Source organism: Ixodes scapularis, unplaced genomic scaffold, assembly GCF_016920785.2.
Source record: "Ixodes scapularis isolate PalLabHiFi unplaced genomic scaffold, ASM1692078v2 PGA_scaffold2__306_contigs__length_199485367, whole genome shotgun sequence".
NCBI classification, from domain to species: Eukaryota; Metazoa; Arthropoda; class Arachnida; order Ixodida; family Ixodidae; genus Ixodes; species Ixodes scapularis.
The window spans coordinates 125690394-125704047 of NW_024609857.1; the positions used below are offsets into that span (position 1 = coordinate 125690394).

The window sequence follows — 13654 nt, forward strand, 5'->3', positions numbered from 1 at the left end:
TAGAGCCCTTCAATTAAAAAAAAGGACGAGGACCCAATTTCAAAATTCAGTAACTTCGCCAAGAAAAAAAATATTTGAACCATTATTAGGGTAAATAGTATTGGTGATGGGTCAGTTTAAACTTAAAGAAACAGACACAGAAAGGATGGGACAAGACAAAAAAGCTGTCTTGTCCTTTCCTTTCTACATCCGTTTCTGCGAGTTCGAGCTGACCCATCACCAATACGTACCAACTAGCTCAACTAAAGCCTGTAAATAGGGTGGAAAAATAGTTCAGCCGTGTATACTGATGTGTACAACAACCTTTGAGGCCAATCAGTGACCATCGAAATTTCGCCCAAAACTCGGAAACGGTTGGTTGGTTGCCTTGGTGACATGGCACACCTCCGAGGACCACCATGCGGAGATAATGCTTGATAAGCCAGTCATGCTGGTAAATTAAAATGAACTTTCCATCGTGGGTGTTTTGATGGCAGGCACCTTTTATCGGTAGTAGCAAAACAGGTACACGATACACACGTAAATATGTATTTATCTGAACAGGTCTACAAGTACAAGTAAGCGTAGGTGTAAATAAATATAAGGATAAATAAACAGGCTCTATTTCAATGGCAGGGGCACCCAAAAATTTCCAAAACAGCGCAACATTTAAGCACCTCAACAAAGCATGCCTACAATATGAAAAACAAATCCCGTATTTGTGGGGGGAAAAGGCAACGCTTTGTTCGGTGCAACCAATTTTGAGTACTCTGCACGTGCTCAATGCAAAATCAAAAGTGGGGACGGGCAAAGAGCAATTAAATGAGATAACTGTAAGTCACAATGAGAAATCTCTGGTTTCCTGCAAGCACAGCTACTCACTTATGCCAATACAAAAAGAACATACAAAAAAACATTGCTAACGCTACTATGACTATGTACTAATAATACTCTGCGACAGCTGCTTCCCAAGCTTACGCCATCACGTCTGTGACTTTAGGTAGCAATGCACACGACAGCCGTCGTAACTGGTCGGCCGATCGTGGGTCGGCCTATCTTCAGGGCAATGCACTGCTATAGTTGGTGACAGGTTGAGTTTAGGGAAACTCCTCCCAACTCTTCCCAATTTAGCAGAGCGAACGTTGGAGAGGACGTCGCATCCTCTCCAGCGTTTGCTCTGCTAAAGTCAAGAGTCGAAGGGAGCTTTTCCCGACCCCTTAACCTGTCACCGACTAGAGATTCAAACACTGAGCACCAATAAACAACTGGAGCGCTACTCAGATCTGACACAAATGAATTTAGTAGATGTAACAGGTCACTCAACAGTAATCTAGATGACATAAAAAGGGGAAAAAAAATATATTTCCACCACCGCAAGATCATTTACAAAACAAGTTTCTACACTTGTACACACACCGGAAGGTTAAAGCTACAAGTGGACATCTGATAGGGAGAACTTGGTGGTTGCAGGGAGACAACAGGTGCGGCAAGAGCGGCCCTTGCTGCAAGAACCAAACAACATGGCAGACGGCCCGCATGATCTCCCAAATTTCAGCCGCCCTACGTCGCAAGAAAACTAGCAGACGCAACAAAATACGGTAACAGGCACCGTGCATGGCCGGCTTACAGCAAAGCCTGGCACAGCAATAAATACCCACCCGCCCAGTTTCTGGCACGCATTCCAAAATAATTGGCCAACAAAGTTGTAAAGAACCCTTAAAGAGTTTCGAGCGTACAAAATGTAGTGACACACTTCAATCCAAACACCGAACAGAGCAAGTTGCACAGGTGTAAAAGAAAACGTGCAAAACTTGAATGTGCCGAAAAGGTGTTCGAGTGTTGCCAAGAACGAACGCGAATCGCAGCGTGTTACGAGCAAGAGAGAAGGATCACTCTGAAAGCATGCAAATCGCTGGGGGTCTGGCATGTGTAGAACAACAAAAATCTTGCAATCAAGCAAAAAAATAAATATACAGTACCATATTTTTTTTAACTACAGTGCGCAGGGGCGAATTTGAGATAAAAATTAAAAGTTTTTGCTTAAATGGTCTGCACTTAGTGCCTAGTCCAAACTTAAAAATTATCACACACAGCATACCTTGACAAATGCCTGCTGTTTTAGCTCACAAAGAAGCTTGTATCATACATAAATCAGCATTAATATATACTTTGTTATTCATTAATTCCTTCACGTCTTGCCACAATAAACAATCTAGAAAAAAGAAATCCTTGTATAGTCTGCACCTCTAGATAGTCGGCATCGAGTAAAATTTCAACTTTTAGGCACGTATAGTCTCCGGACTATAGTCTGGAAAATATGATACTATTCTTAATAATAACCAAAAAGGTGCTAATGCAAGACTGCATTTTAGTGGCACCAGTATGAAAGTTATGAAATGCCACATTTGAGAGTCATAATTATGGGGCTTTGTGCAGAAACATCTACCATCAAAAATAATCTCCTCAAAAGTAGGCCTACAAATGACCAAAAGCAGAATAAAGCGACACTGTCGAGACACCAGAAAGTCAGCGATACTTGGTACAAGCAAGTTCTGGCGAAATTCAATTGACCGATCTCACTAGGCGTTCGGCGCATGCGTGTCGCCGCCATAACTTTAGTTCACAAGAGGAAGACAGCCGTGCATATGAGGCCTCGTGTTGCCTCGTGCTCCACACGCGCAGAGCTCCAGTGGGGTTGTCGCACATGCAGAAAGACTAAAGTTCCCTCTATGCATTGTGGCAGCGGTGGCGTAGCCAAACTGGCTGGTGAGATCGGTTTACTGCTGCCTGTATTCTCCAAGAAACCTGACCCAGGATGTACATAGAGGCAGCTGAACGAGAATGGGTTAAAACAATTGGCAAAGAGAAATGACAAGACTCAAGATAAGTGCACATGCCAGGACCACATTACTGTGCAATGGTACAACATCATAAGGGGTGTAGGCGAGACAGAATGTTGAAACTTTGGAAGGCAAGTTTCACTTTAATTTCACCGACCACCTCAACTGTCTCTAACAAAAAATAGTCTCAAAATATGCCGATCCAAAAGGGTTTGGAAACACTCCTCTTACATTCAGCTGACGATCAAATTCATCTCATGCTTTTCTTTGCAAGTGTACATATGTCTAACAAGGAAAAACTCCTTCGTTCAGGCTGCTGCACTATAATTACAACTAACAAAACTCGCAGCAAAAACTGAATATAGAAAAAACTTAGACACCCAAAGTTAAAGCGTGTACCCTAACCATCCTGACTAACTCGCAAACATGTCAAACTTCAATACAACACCGATTTTACCATTCTTACTTATGCCTAGTCCTTCCCTAGCATAGGGTCAGCTTGACAAATGCATGCAGTGCATTTGATGACCGATCGGTTCCTAGCATCTGACTAACATTTCTAGCAACTAGCAATTACCGGTAGCCGGCATCATAGGACAATTGCTCCTGACATTAGGAAGCACCGGGCATAATCCCGGTGGTCCCCATTGTCAAGCGTAATTAGGTAAAGTTGCACAAATAACCCACCTCTCTTCGCACATACAAAGAACAGTCAAACACTCTCGAGGACACCAATCATCCATCCTGAAACCTAGAGCCACCCAAAGAAGATAATTCACAGCCCCAGGCACGGCCTTTCAAGAAAGGACAGACGGAGAGCCTAGCTCGTGCCCACTCGAGACGGCAAACGTAAGAAACGAGCCGGAACTATCGGAATGCCTAGGGCAGCCGGATCTACGACTCTCGTAGGACCGGAAATAAACGCAAACCGACATCCGTTCAGGACCCCCTGACAACCGCCTTCATGAAACGAAACGTCACCGGAGCGCCCGAAGTGGCATTCCGAGCATCGCGGACGTCTCCCCAATTGCATTACGGCCGTATAAAAAAGAGAGCAACGCTTCTGTCTCCTGCGTCCATGCCACCTGACGGCAGCCCCATCGAGACGGCCTCTCTTACAACAAATGCTACGGCAAACGTAGAGAGAAATCAAATTCGCGAGCGGGCATTGCCGCACTTTGACGGGGATACTTGCCGACGAAGAAACCGATCGCCCATCAAACGTATCTCGCACACTTCCAGGGGTTGCACCACAGCGTCCCTCCCTACACGTGTCCGGCCCAATTACAAATCCTCGCCGGCGCGTTTCTTTTGAACGCCGCCGATAAACTCGAGGCGGCGGCCATCGACGACGGTAGTCGTTGAGCCGCCGGGGTTCCTCCCTGGACCGACGAGAAATCAGAAGACAGTCGCAGAAGAGGCCCACCTAGGATTCCGCCGCGGCGGAGGGCGGGGAGTCGTTGCCGTTGCCTGGGTGGTCGGGGCGCCGCGTGTGCAACACCTTGGGCTTTCCCTTGGAGGGCGACGTCTCTTCGCACACGTGCACCACGATGCCTGGCTGGGACCCAGTGGCTGGGTGCAGCTCGTGCGTCTCTCCTGCACGGGGAGAGGGTGCGTTGGTGAAACGAAGCTTCGGAAGATGCGCATGCGTTACGGGCGGGACACGGCGTAACTTTCAAATGAATGGTTTATTTTGGAAAAAAAAAAAAAAATATATATAGAGATAAAAACCGACACGTGCTGGCAGAACACTGTAAGATAAGGTCTAAACACACTCCATGAAAGACCGGCGTCACTGGCTCTGCAGATAGGGATATTCTTTGTCGGACAATGATAATGAGGGTGCACTTGCGCGAGAGTTGTCGTCGTTAGATTTATTTAAAAAGGCCTCGCGGGTTTCCCTCTGTGTTTTTGTCTCAAAACGGCCCAGGACGCAGGTCTTTTCGAAGTTGGGCTTGCACTCGCAACGGTCGCAGTGAACCATTATGAGGCCAGATGGGGACTGCCTAGTTGCCAATGCACGCTTTCCGACCCTGCCATTGATGCGTCTCCCTGTCTGGCCAACGTACACCTTTCCGTGTGACTGGTGTATTTCATACGTGACGCTAGTGGCGCACTCGCGGAACCTGGTGACATGTCGTTTTTTGCAGATTACTCGCAGCATGACTGATTCCTTTGCTGAACTACCTATCTTTTTAGGCAGCAAAGAAAGTTTGTGTGGTGCTGAAAAAATTACTGGTATATCGAAGCGATGAGCCACCTTTCTTCAGGTTGTGGGACATCCTGTGAATGTAAGGCAAGGTGACAGGTCTACCCACCCTCCTGAGAGCCCTGTCACACATTGTGCTGTGGTCTTTTTTTAATACGAAATCATTAACTGTCCCGTGGGGCAAGCCCACGTCATCAGTTTGAAGCGCGAAAATGGCACCTAGTTTCCCTGATCCCAAAGGTCCCATTGGCTGGCATGCGGCGATGAAGCTCCCACTGGCCGCTACGCGCTTCAGTTTCAATGACTGCCGCCAGATGGCGCTGCGTGTCCACGCCACCAGCGCGCCGATAAAACTAACCGCCGCAACCCCATGCTATTACGGGCCCCGCCGACCAACATGCCGTCGCCCGGCATGTTGGTCGGCGGGCATGTTGGCGTGCACGGACATGTTGACGCGTACTCGGAGGCTTCTCCTCGTCTCGCCACCGACCAATATGCCGTCGCCTCCATCACCGACATCGTCGGCGGTGCGTCTGCTCGTCTCTCAGCCGACAAACATGGCGCCGCCTCTAGCACCCACACCGTCGGACATTCATGCTCTATGCTCTATCTGGGACATTCATCCCAGATAAAAAAAACTGTAGCCGGTCACAAAGCGAGGTCTCATGGGTAAATTTTAAGCCAAAGGCATGGCTCGAGAACAACTTTAAAAGCCCCTCAATCCCTTGGTCATTCTCCATTACAGGGTGAGACACATGCACCAAATAATCGTCTACGTAAAGGAGAACCTTGACTTTTTGAAACAAAACTGACATATTGAAACTTTTGACGCTCGCGAAAAGTTTCTTAAATACAAACTTTTCCTGAATGTCCAACAATGGCAAAACCTTCGCTCTTGCATCATCGCACTCGACTTGATAACAAAGTCATGATTAAAAAGCGGAGTACGTTCTCACTCTCAAAATCCTTGCAGCCAGCAAGCGCTATCGTATGGGATACAACCCGCCCTGGCTACAACTCCAAGTCAACTGCTAGGTAAGACTGCCGCAGCGATCAGCAAACCAGCCCAGGTTTGCGCTTTGAATGGACTTTCTGCCACCATTGAAACAGAGACTGATCGAGAGCAACCGAAAGGTTAAGAACATAATCCTGCCTCCTGTTGACATACAAAAGCGACGGTGGTCAATTAGGCACTACACTTTCCCTCCCCGTAATTACCATAACAAAAGTTAAGACTGACATTTGGACCACCATACGGCAGTAAATTTTGGAGAGGATCTTCAGCTTCCCCAAGAGCCAGATAGCATCTATTTCCGGAAACTCTAACCCTGGCCCCAATAGACCTTTCACTAAAATACGAAGTCCCTAAGGAGTATGCCACACACATAGTTATAGGTGCTGCACACACCGCAATTTGGAACAGTAACTGTTGCAAACAGTGATGCCAGGAACTTTTCTTCAGGAGGAGGAAGTTAAGACTGCCATGACAAACTGAAGAGGGAGGATGGGAGGGGAAGGGGATTTAAGCCTACTAAGCCGAAAACTTACTGCCTCCCTCTATGCCACTAGTTCAAAAATTAAGTGCCTAAAACAAGTGGCAGTTTGTGCATGCATTCCTCGATGCCATACTTTGATTACTTTAAACCTTTTATACTGATCTAGCGTGCTCAGCGTGCATACCTATGTCCCCGGCATTCTCCTTTGTGCTTGGGTAATTTGGCAAACAATCTGCAGTAGATGTGGAATGGTGTTCTCCGGCCAATGTATGGCCAAAGCATAGCTGATGCAAAGCCGACGTAAGGCTAACATCGAGCCAAGGGGAGCGGGTGGGCGTTCTTACCCGGGGTGAGGCTGGCCAGGGCCGAGATGATGTCGTAGCTAATGCAGGGTTGGGCCTCCTCGGAAGGTGCCCAGCCGACCGGCGGTGACGCCGGTGGCGAGATGAGGAACTGGCGCTGCGGCAGAGGCGGCTGCAGGTGGGCCCCATCTTTCCCCTCTCCTTCCGGCGAAGATGCCTGCAAGGGGTGCTTCTCTCAATGCTTCGAAATGCATTCTGACGGTAGCTACCGTAAAATACCGGGCAAGCGCCCACTCAAAATTTAGAGGTAATCGTGAAGAAGTGGGGAATGGGCGCTTGTCCGGTCATCAATTATACATATCAATGTACTGTGCATATTTTCTCAGATCTTACAAATTTGGGAATGGGCGCTTAGTGCAGTATGGGCGGATGCACGGTATTCTACAGTAACTGAAATTTCGGGACAGTGCAAAGTGCCACTGGTACAAAGGTGGAAGGTAGCAGAGCTGGCCACCTGCCAACCATTGCGTGCCAACATGTGCTGTATGCCGTCGAGTGACAACTGTGAGTTACCCCGTACAACACTCCATCACCTCAGCATGTGCATTCTTCGTACCGTGACGAGAAAGACAACAAAAAATATCAAGAGCTGTATTTTGATTTATCTAAAAAAAAAGCGTCATATGCAGAATTGCATTTTATAAGGTATTCGGTGGACACTAAATCTAGTCTCCGCCTTTCAAGCATGCGACACCGTGTCTGGCGTTGCCACAATCTTCTTTTGTACTGTTTCTTTTTTTTTTTTGATTTCTTGCTGTTGTTTTTAAAGTTTTGCAGCTGGCAAAGTCTTCCGGAAGTGCGTAGGACTAGTCCCTCCTGCCTATTGTTTTCTTTCTTTTTTTGTTCTTGCAAAGTTGTGTTGTTTAGCCGGCACAGGTGTTTGGCGGCCGGCTAACTCTCTTCGCGACGCCACACTTCGCTTTTTGAGTCTGAATCGGAGGTAGCTTCGGTAAAAATACAACAGACCCTTTCCGAAATTCAGTCTGGCCACTTCGATAACTGTCATCACCAAAGTGTATACCGTCTGTGCATGCTAATTGCGGCCTTTTATTGGATGGCCCCTTCCCTACGATATCCGGAAGCTGTGCCACGAGTGACTGAGAAAGAGGCGGCAGCTCAAATGAAACCGAGTCCTCTTTCGTGGTAGATAACCTCTCACACTTCAACAAATAAATTATTGAGTGCTTGAAAGTGCTGCTCGGCGCCTTAAGAGACGTCCGATCAAAGCCAGACCGTCCCGGTAAAGATGTTGCCAAGTCATTGCTTCTTTAGAACACTGGATTCGTGCTGCCTCAACAGTATGTGCCGTGCACATAGTGTCGGCACATGTCGAGCGGTCAGACCTCGCTGCGCGCAACGTACGTCCCCACTCTCTAAGTGCCACGTCACGTGCCCTCAAGCACGGCCCGCTCCAGATGAAGGATGAACGGAAAGTTGGAAACAGTTTTGTATTACCGTAAAGTTGGGAGTTTCTCGCTTTCCCCAATCACTGCTCGAGCCTAAGCCATCCATTGGTTATAAAGGCTATGCAGTGCACTCCGAGCGGCGAGGCACCTAGTGGGGCCGCCGGTCGCGATCAAAGGCAAACAACTGTCAGCATTCAAAGGTCGACGAGCACGGCCCTTCGTGGACCAACATCCCAGCGTAAAGGCGAACGGACCGGTGACATGGGTTGACGTTTCCATGCACCAACGTTGGCATGCATCTGCCCATCGCACGCCGGAGCCTAAATGGCCTCCGGTCGATTGCCAGACTTTTGATGGACTTAAAGGGTAACTGCAAAGAAAAAAAAAAGTGTATTTTTAAACAGTCTAATTGGGACAAGCATGTCACAAAACAATGTTTCCGCCAAAAACAAAATTTTTTACAGCAATATTTATTGCGCGAGACTGATTTTAGTTTGCGGCTATTTCGTCCGTTTTAAATTGCGCGCCACGAAGTTGGTATTAAGCGCGAAACACATGTACGACGAAACCGTCCGATCCGACGTGCGGACTGCCGGAATGACCTTGGGGGGAGAGGGTTTTCGTAGCATCGGAGAGCGTTGAAAACCCTCGCCTCCGACCGTTGTATTGCGCGGTCGGACGTCGAATCGGACGGTTTCGTCGTACATGTCTTTCGCGCTTTATACGTCACGTAGTGGCTGCTATACGTCACTGAGTGACGTATAACAGCCACTCTGCGCGCGTCGAAAGAGCGGGAGTTCCAAATGTGGAGAAGTTGTGTCGGTTGTGACCCCGATTAAATTATGTCCTGTGGCGTAAATATTGCTAGAAAAAATTTGCTTTTTCGCGGAAGATTTCTTTTGTGACATGCTTGTCCCAATTAGCTGTTTAAAAATACACTTTTTTTTCTTTGCAGTTACCCTTTAAATCCGATATTGGCGGTTTTGCTTCACACAATTTGTCCACCTACGCAAAGCGCTTGGGAATGATGGCACACTTCAAGTGAGGTTTCGTTTGGACCCTTATTGCTCTACGATGCTCAGATTAATCTCGCAGATGTTGTCGACGGGGTGCAGAGAGCAAATAGAAGGTTACAAAGGGTTCCACAGTTTTGGCTGAAAATGAAACCCCGAGCAGATTTTCCCAAAATCAGGGGTAAACCGAGAAACCCGAAAATTGAGACATCCACAATAATAGAAAAAAAACATAGCAATGCGGGAAGAGAATCTGTAACTACAACTTTATATCCCGTTTACCCGAAACGCACAGTCTCCAGTCAACCGTGCCCCCTGTCCCCAAGGCGGCTTCTTTGCTTGTCTTGCTTCTTTGCTTATTAGTACCAGGTCGTTTAATAAGTACTTGGGCGTGGGCACGTTGTCCGGAGGTTGAGGAATCTCGCATTCTACTTTTTTCAACATACGCCCCGATAAACGCCGATTTTTTCTCCGACGCCGAAAGTTGAAAGCAAAAATCTCAAATTCTGTGGGAAAAACCCACAGATTTCCTGAAATACATCCCCGAAATCGAAGCAATTGTTCAGGATTCCGACATCTACTCTCTTTGAGCTGATATTAACGTGTTACCCAATAGTACGATGAATGGTGTGTGAAACTCAAAGGGTTTAGGACACAAAAATAAAACGGGTATATTATTCTTGAAATAAAATTCTTATAGATTACTTAGTTATGTGCACAAGGTTTCGCGATTTTTAAGGCCCTAGTAACTGCAATAATCAATTTACGAATGTCGATCGTTTTCGTCTGGTGGCCAGGCCACACTGCCCAAGTCTATTACACCTCGGTGTCTACAAACCACGTGATCATTGTACTTAGCTGAACATTCTCTTATTCAGGTGCCCTCATGCTCGCCTTGCCTTGGTACAGTCGCACGCTACTCGGCAACTCCAACGCCATATACTCTTGCTCTCGTTTCCTTACACTATGACCAACCGCCCTGCATGCACCAGATTGCTGCAGACGGTGAGTATGTCTGCGACAATCTTGTCGTTATCGCTGGAGCTGGTTGCCAGCGGGTCGAAGTCAAAAGGACCAGTTTCCAACATCTTTTGATAACAATCGCTCTCATCGCTGTTGCAATCAGTGTAGAGGACTCTGATAAAGTGAGTGATGCCGTAGACGTTGTCTCAAAACTGCATGTTCGAAACATGGAAGGTAAAAGAGGAAGCTGAAGTGCGAGACGCCGAAAAAGCCAAGTCTGTGAGTGCGTGTAAGGGGAGGCCGTGAGTTGGGCGAACGACGTCACCGACCCAACAAACATGGCAGCCTTTCCGAATAATGTGGATCCGAGGGTCCCGCATATGAATCAATTTGTCCACGAAACAGTGCCATTTTCGAAACAAATTTAACAAAAATATAGGAACACACAATGGGTTCTAGCAGTATAGTTATCTCATATATCAACGAGTCTCTCTCGGCAAAATTTAAAGCTTGCCTTTCTTGCTTCATCAATAATTCTATGCTCCTTGGTGGGCCCTCCTAGAAATATCTCGGTGTTTACGTAACTAATGATCTTACCGGAAAAACCCATGTCGACTACGACGCTAATATTAGTAAAATATTGGGTTACATCGAAAGAAACGTTTTTTCTTGACCCCATTTCATTATAACTTCATATTTATAAAACTTCAATTCATACTAAACTTGAACATGCAGCTTCAATCTGGGAACCTGATATCCCCCTTGCATCTCCAATAGAGTCCATCGAAAACCGCTCCGCTCGTTTTACACTTCTAACTATTACCTCACAACCAGCATTACCTCTATGAAAGCATCCTTATCCTTACCTAGCCTCTCCCTTCGTAAAAAAAAAAAAGAAGATATTTAGCCTATATTTGTTATGCAAGATTTATCACTCTAACCGAACACCTCGCCAAGCACCATTTTCAGAACCATCTTACATATCATCATGCACCAATCGTCAACTGAAAGTTAAAATCTCCCATAGCAGCACATCTACGCCTTCTCCTTATCCCAAACCTCAATTGATTAGAATCTCCTTCCCGCCATCATATCTTCAATTACCAACACCGCTGATTTAGAATTGCACCATAGACCCTTTTCAAAAGTCCATCGAGCAACACTGGTGGTCGCCACTGCTTGGAGACAAAGCGTGTGATTGGATCCGAGTCCTAGCCGAACGCTGATGCAGCCCACGTGTCCCATACATGCTCAGAGTATGTGATCAAACGATGGCGGACAGGAGTCGTTGCAGACTTTTGGAAAGGGTTTATTACTAATTCTGTTAAATGATGCTTCCTACTAATTTAGGATTTACGTAGTTATGAGTCCGACCCCTGCAGTAACCCTTTGGGAATCGCTATCCAACCTCATATCCTTCTCCCGTTCTACCTCTGAAAATTTTTGATGCAACACTTTCAAAACAGCACTGAAACGGTCTTTCGTGCAGCGTGTGCGAGATATCGCACCTGAAGTCATCCATCAACTCTCTGCTACATTTGTGCATGCCGCCATGACACAACACCTACAATCTAAGAGCAAGAAGTGCAATCTTTTGCCACATGTATGGTAACATCAAATTGTGCACAAATCTTTTTTTTTTTTTTTAATTTTTAGTTTTCAGGCATTAAAGATAAAGTGTAGGGATTTTAAGGTTGCGAAGGTAAACTCCCATTTATTTTTCCTTAAAATGTCCCCCATATTATAGTAAGTGGCGGAATGCCGAAGGGCGAGAGAGGGTTCCTGTGGGACTGACATGCGCCAATAGCAGAGGCGTTCGCCACACAGCGTCTAGAGTTACCCACTCTTTACAGGCAGTCGGTGGGGGCCACCATGGCCTGGGCCATCCGGAGCCCAGCGAGCAGCGGAGTGGTTTATGACCAGAGTGCGAAGTGCATCCTGTTTCTCGGAGACGACCCCACGACCCCCCATGGTTCCTTCGCTTGTCGACCGGATTTTGTTTGTGCGTTCCTGGAAGTGTTTTTCTGTCGGCTTTGATTGTTACATGTGGGGATGAGTTAGTCTGGATTCGGAAGCGGAGGGAGACAGACTTCACGTTATCACCCTCCCAACCATGCTCCAGCAATAGGTTCGTCGATGTCCTGCACTTCATTACTTTTGCACCTTTGCGTAATTGAAAGTCTTCATTTTATTCTATTCAATAAACTTCATTCTTTGTGACGTCCGAGTGGCTTGGTGGTCTGCCAGCGAGGTCACAGCGAGCAGAATGGCTGGACGTCCCGAGGCTCTCCAACGAGTGACAACCGGCGACGAAACATCGATCGTTAAGAACTCCGAAACAACCTTTACTGGGATTAGTGTAAACAGCTTAGTTTTTATGACGAGCTAATTTTCACAAGTCTTGCGACTTGAGCTATGTTTAAAAAAATTTACCACAGAAATATATTACCGCATGGTAACGAATACATAACATGTAGCCCAAAATCGCAAAATGTTCCAAGAACCCATGCCTCGCAAAATTTGCAAAATATTACGCCCGCAAAAATTAAGTTGTTTGCAGTTTGTCCAGTTGTTCTGGATTATTAAAAAACACACAAAAAAGTTATGGATTTTGGGTGTGATAGTTCCTTTACCAAAATAATAAAATTTATGAAACATAATTTTGTATGAAATAAACTAAGGAAAAAACAGACACCGTAAGATGCCGAGCAAGCGCCAAGTCAAAATTTTTAGATACTCATGTAAAACTGGGGGATGGGCACTCCTAAGGTCAACAATACGTAAAGACATGTTTTTGATAGTGATTTTGCGAACGTCACAAAATTGAGGGGTGGGCACGTATTTTGGAGTTGATGGACACTCAATATTTTACCGTAAAAGCAAGGGATGACACAAGCACTACTAAAAGATGTGCCTGGGCTTAATCTTTCATTTACTTCAGAACTCCCACCACCATGCTATCAGTTCCTTCAACTTCTATCAGCGCTGAAAAACCGAAAAAGGCATAGATATAATTACAGAAACTTTGAACGCTACAAGAAGAGACTACTCGTCACCCCCCAAATTCCAGGGCCCTAAACTCGTCAAACACAAAGTTGGAGGCGAAAGTTTGCAAAGTGCGCCGACTGGATGCTGGCGAAAAAAATGTGAAGTCATCGTCGTGACAGGCCAATCGGTATGCTCCGTCAACTTCGGCCTCAACTTTGTGTTTGACAAGTTTAGAGGCCCAGATGTTGCATTCCCGCACGGATGCTAGTCCTCGAGCGTCGGTATGGCTTTGTTCGCCGAGCAAATACAAGACCCTGGAGCAAAAACGTTTTGGCTAGTGTCTAGTGCCAAAGAGCAAAAAAAAGAAATTATTTCCGGAGTCAGAGATCCCTCAATCG

The 13654-nt window shown here is 46.4% G+C and overlaps 1 protein-coding gene across 1 annotated transcript in view; it reads right to left on the reverse strand.

Annotated features, from left to right (window-relative positions):
• Positions 1-514: 514 nt before the first annotated feature.
• Positions 515-13654, reverse strand: part of LOC8054003 (calcipressin-2) — a 29677-nt gene continuing 16537 nt past the window's right edge. Inside the window, exons 3-4 of the mRNA XM_029966503.4 lie at positions 6869-7043; positions 515-4415 (exon numbers count right to left, since the gene is read on the reverse strand). Coding sequence (XP_029822363.2) covers positions 4246-4415; positions 6869-7043 — 345 coding nt within the window. The 3' untranslated portion in view covers positions 515-4245. The remainder of the gene's footprint in view (positions 4416-6868; positions 7044-13654) is intronic.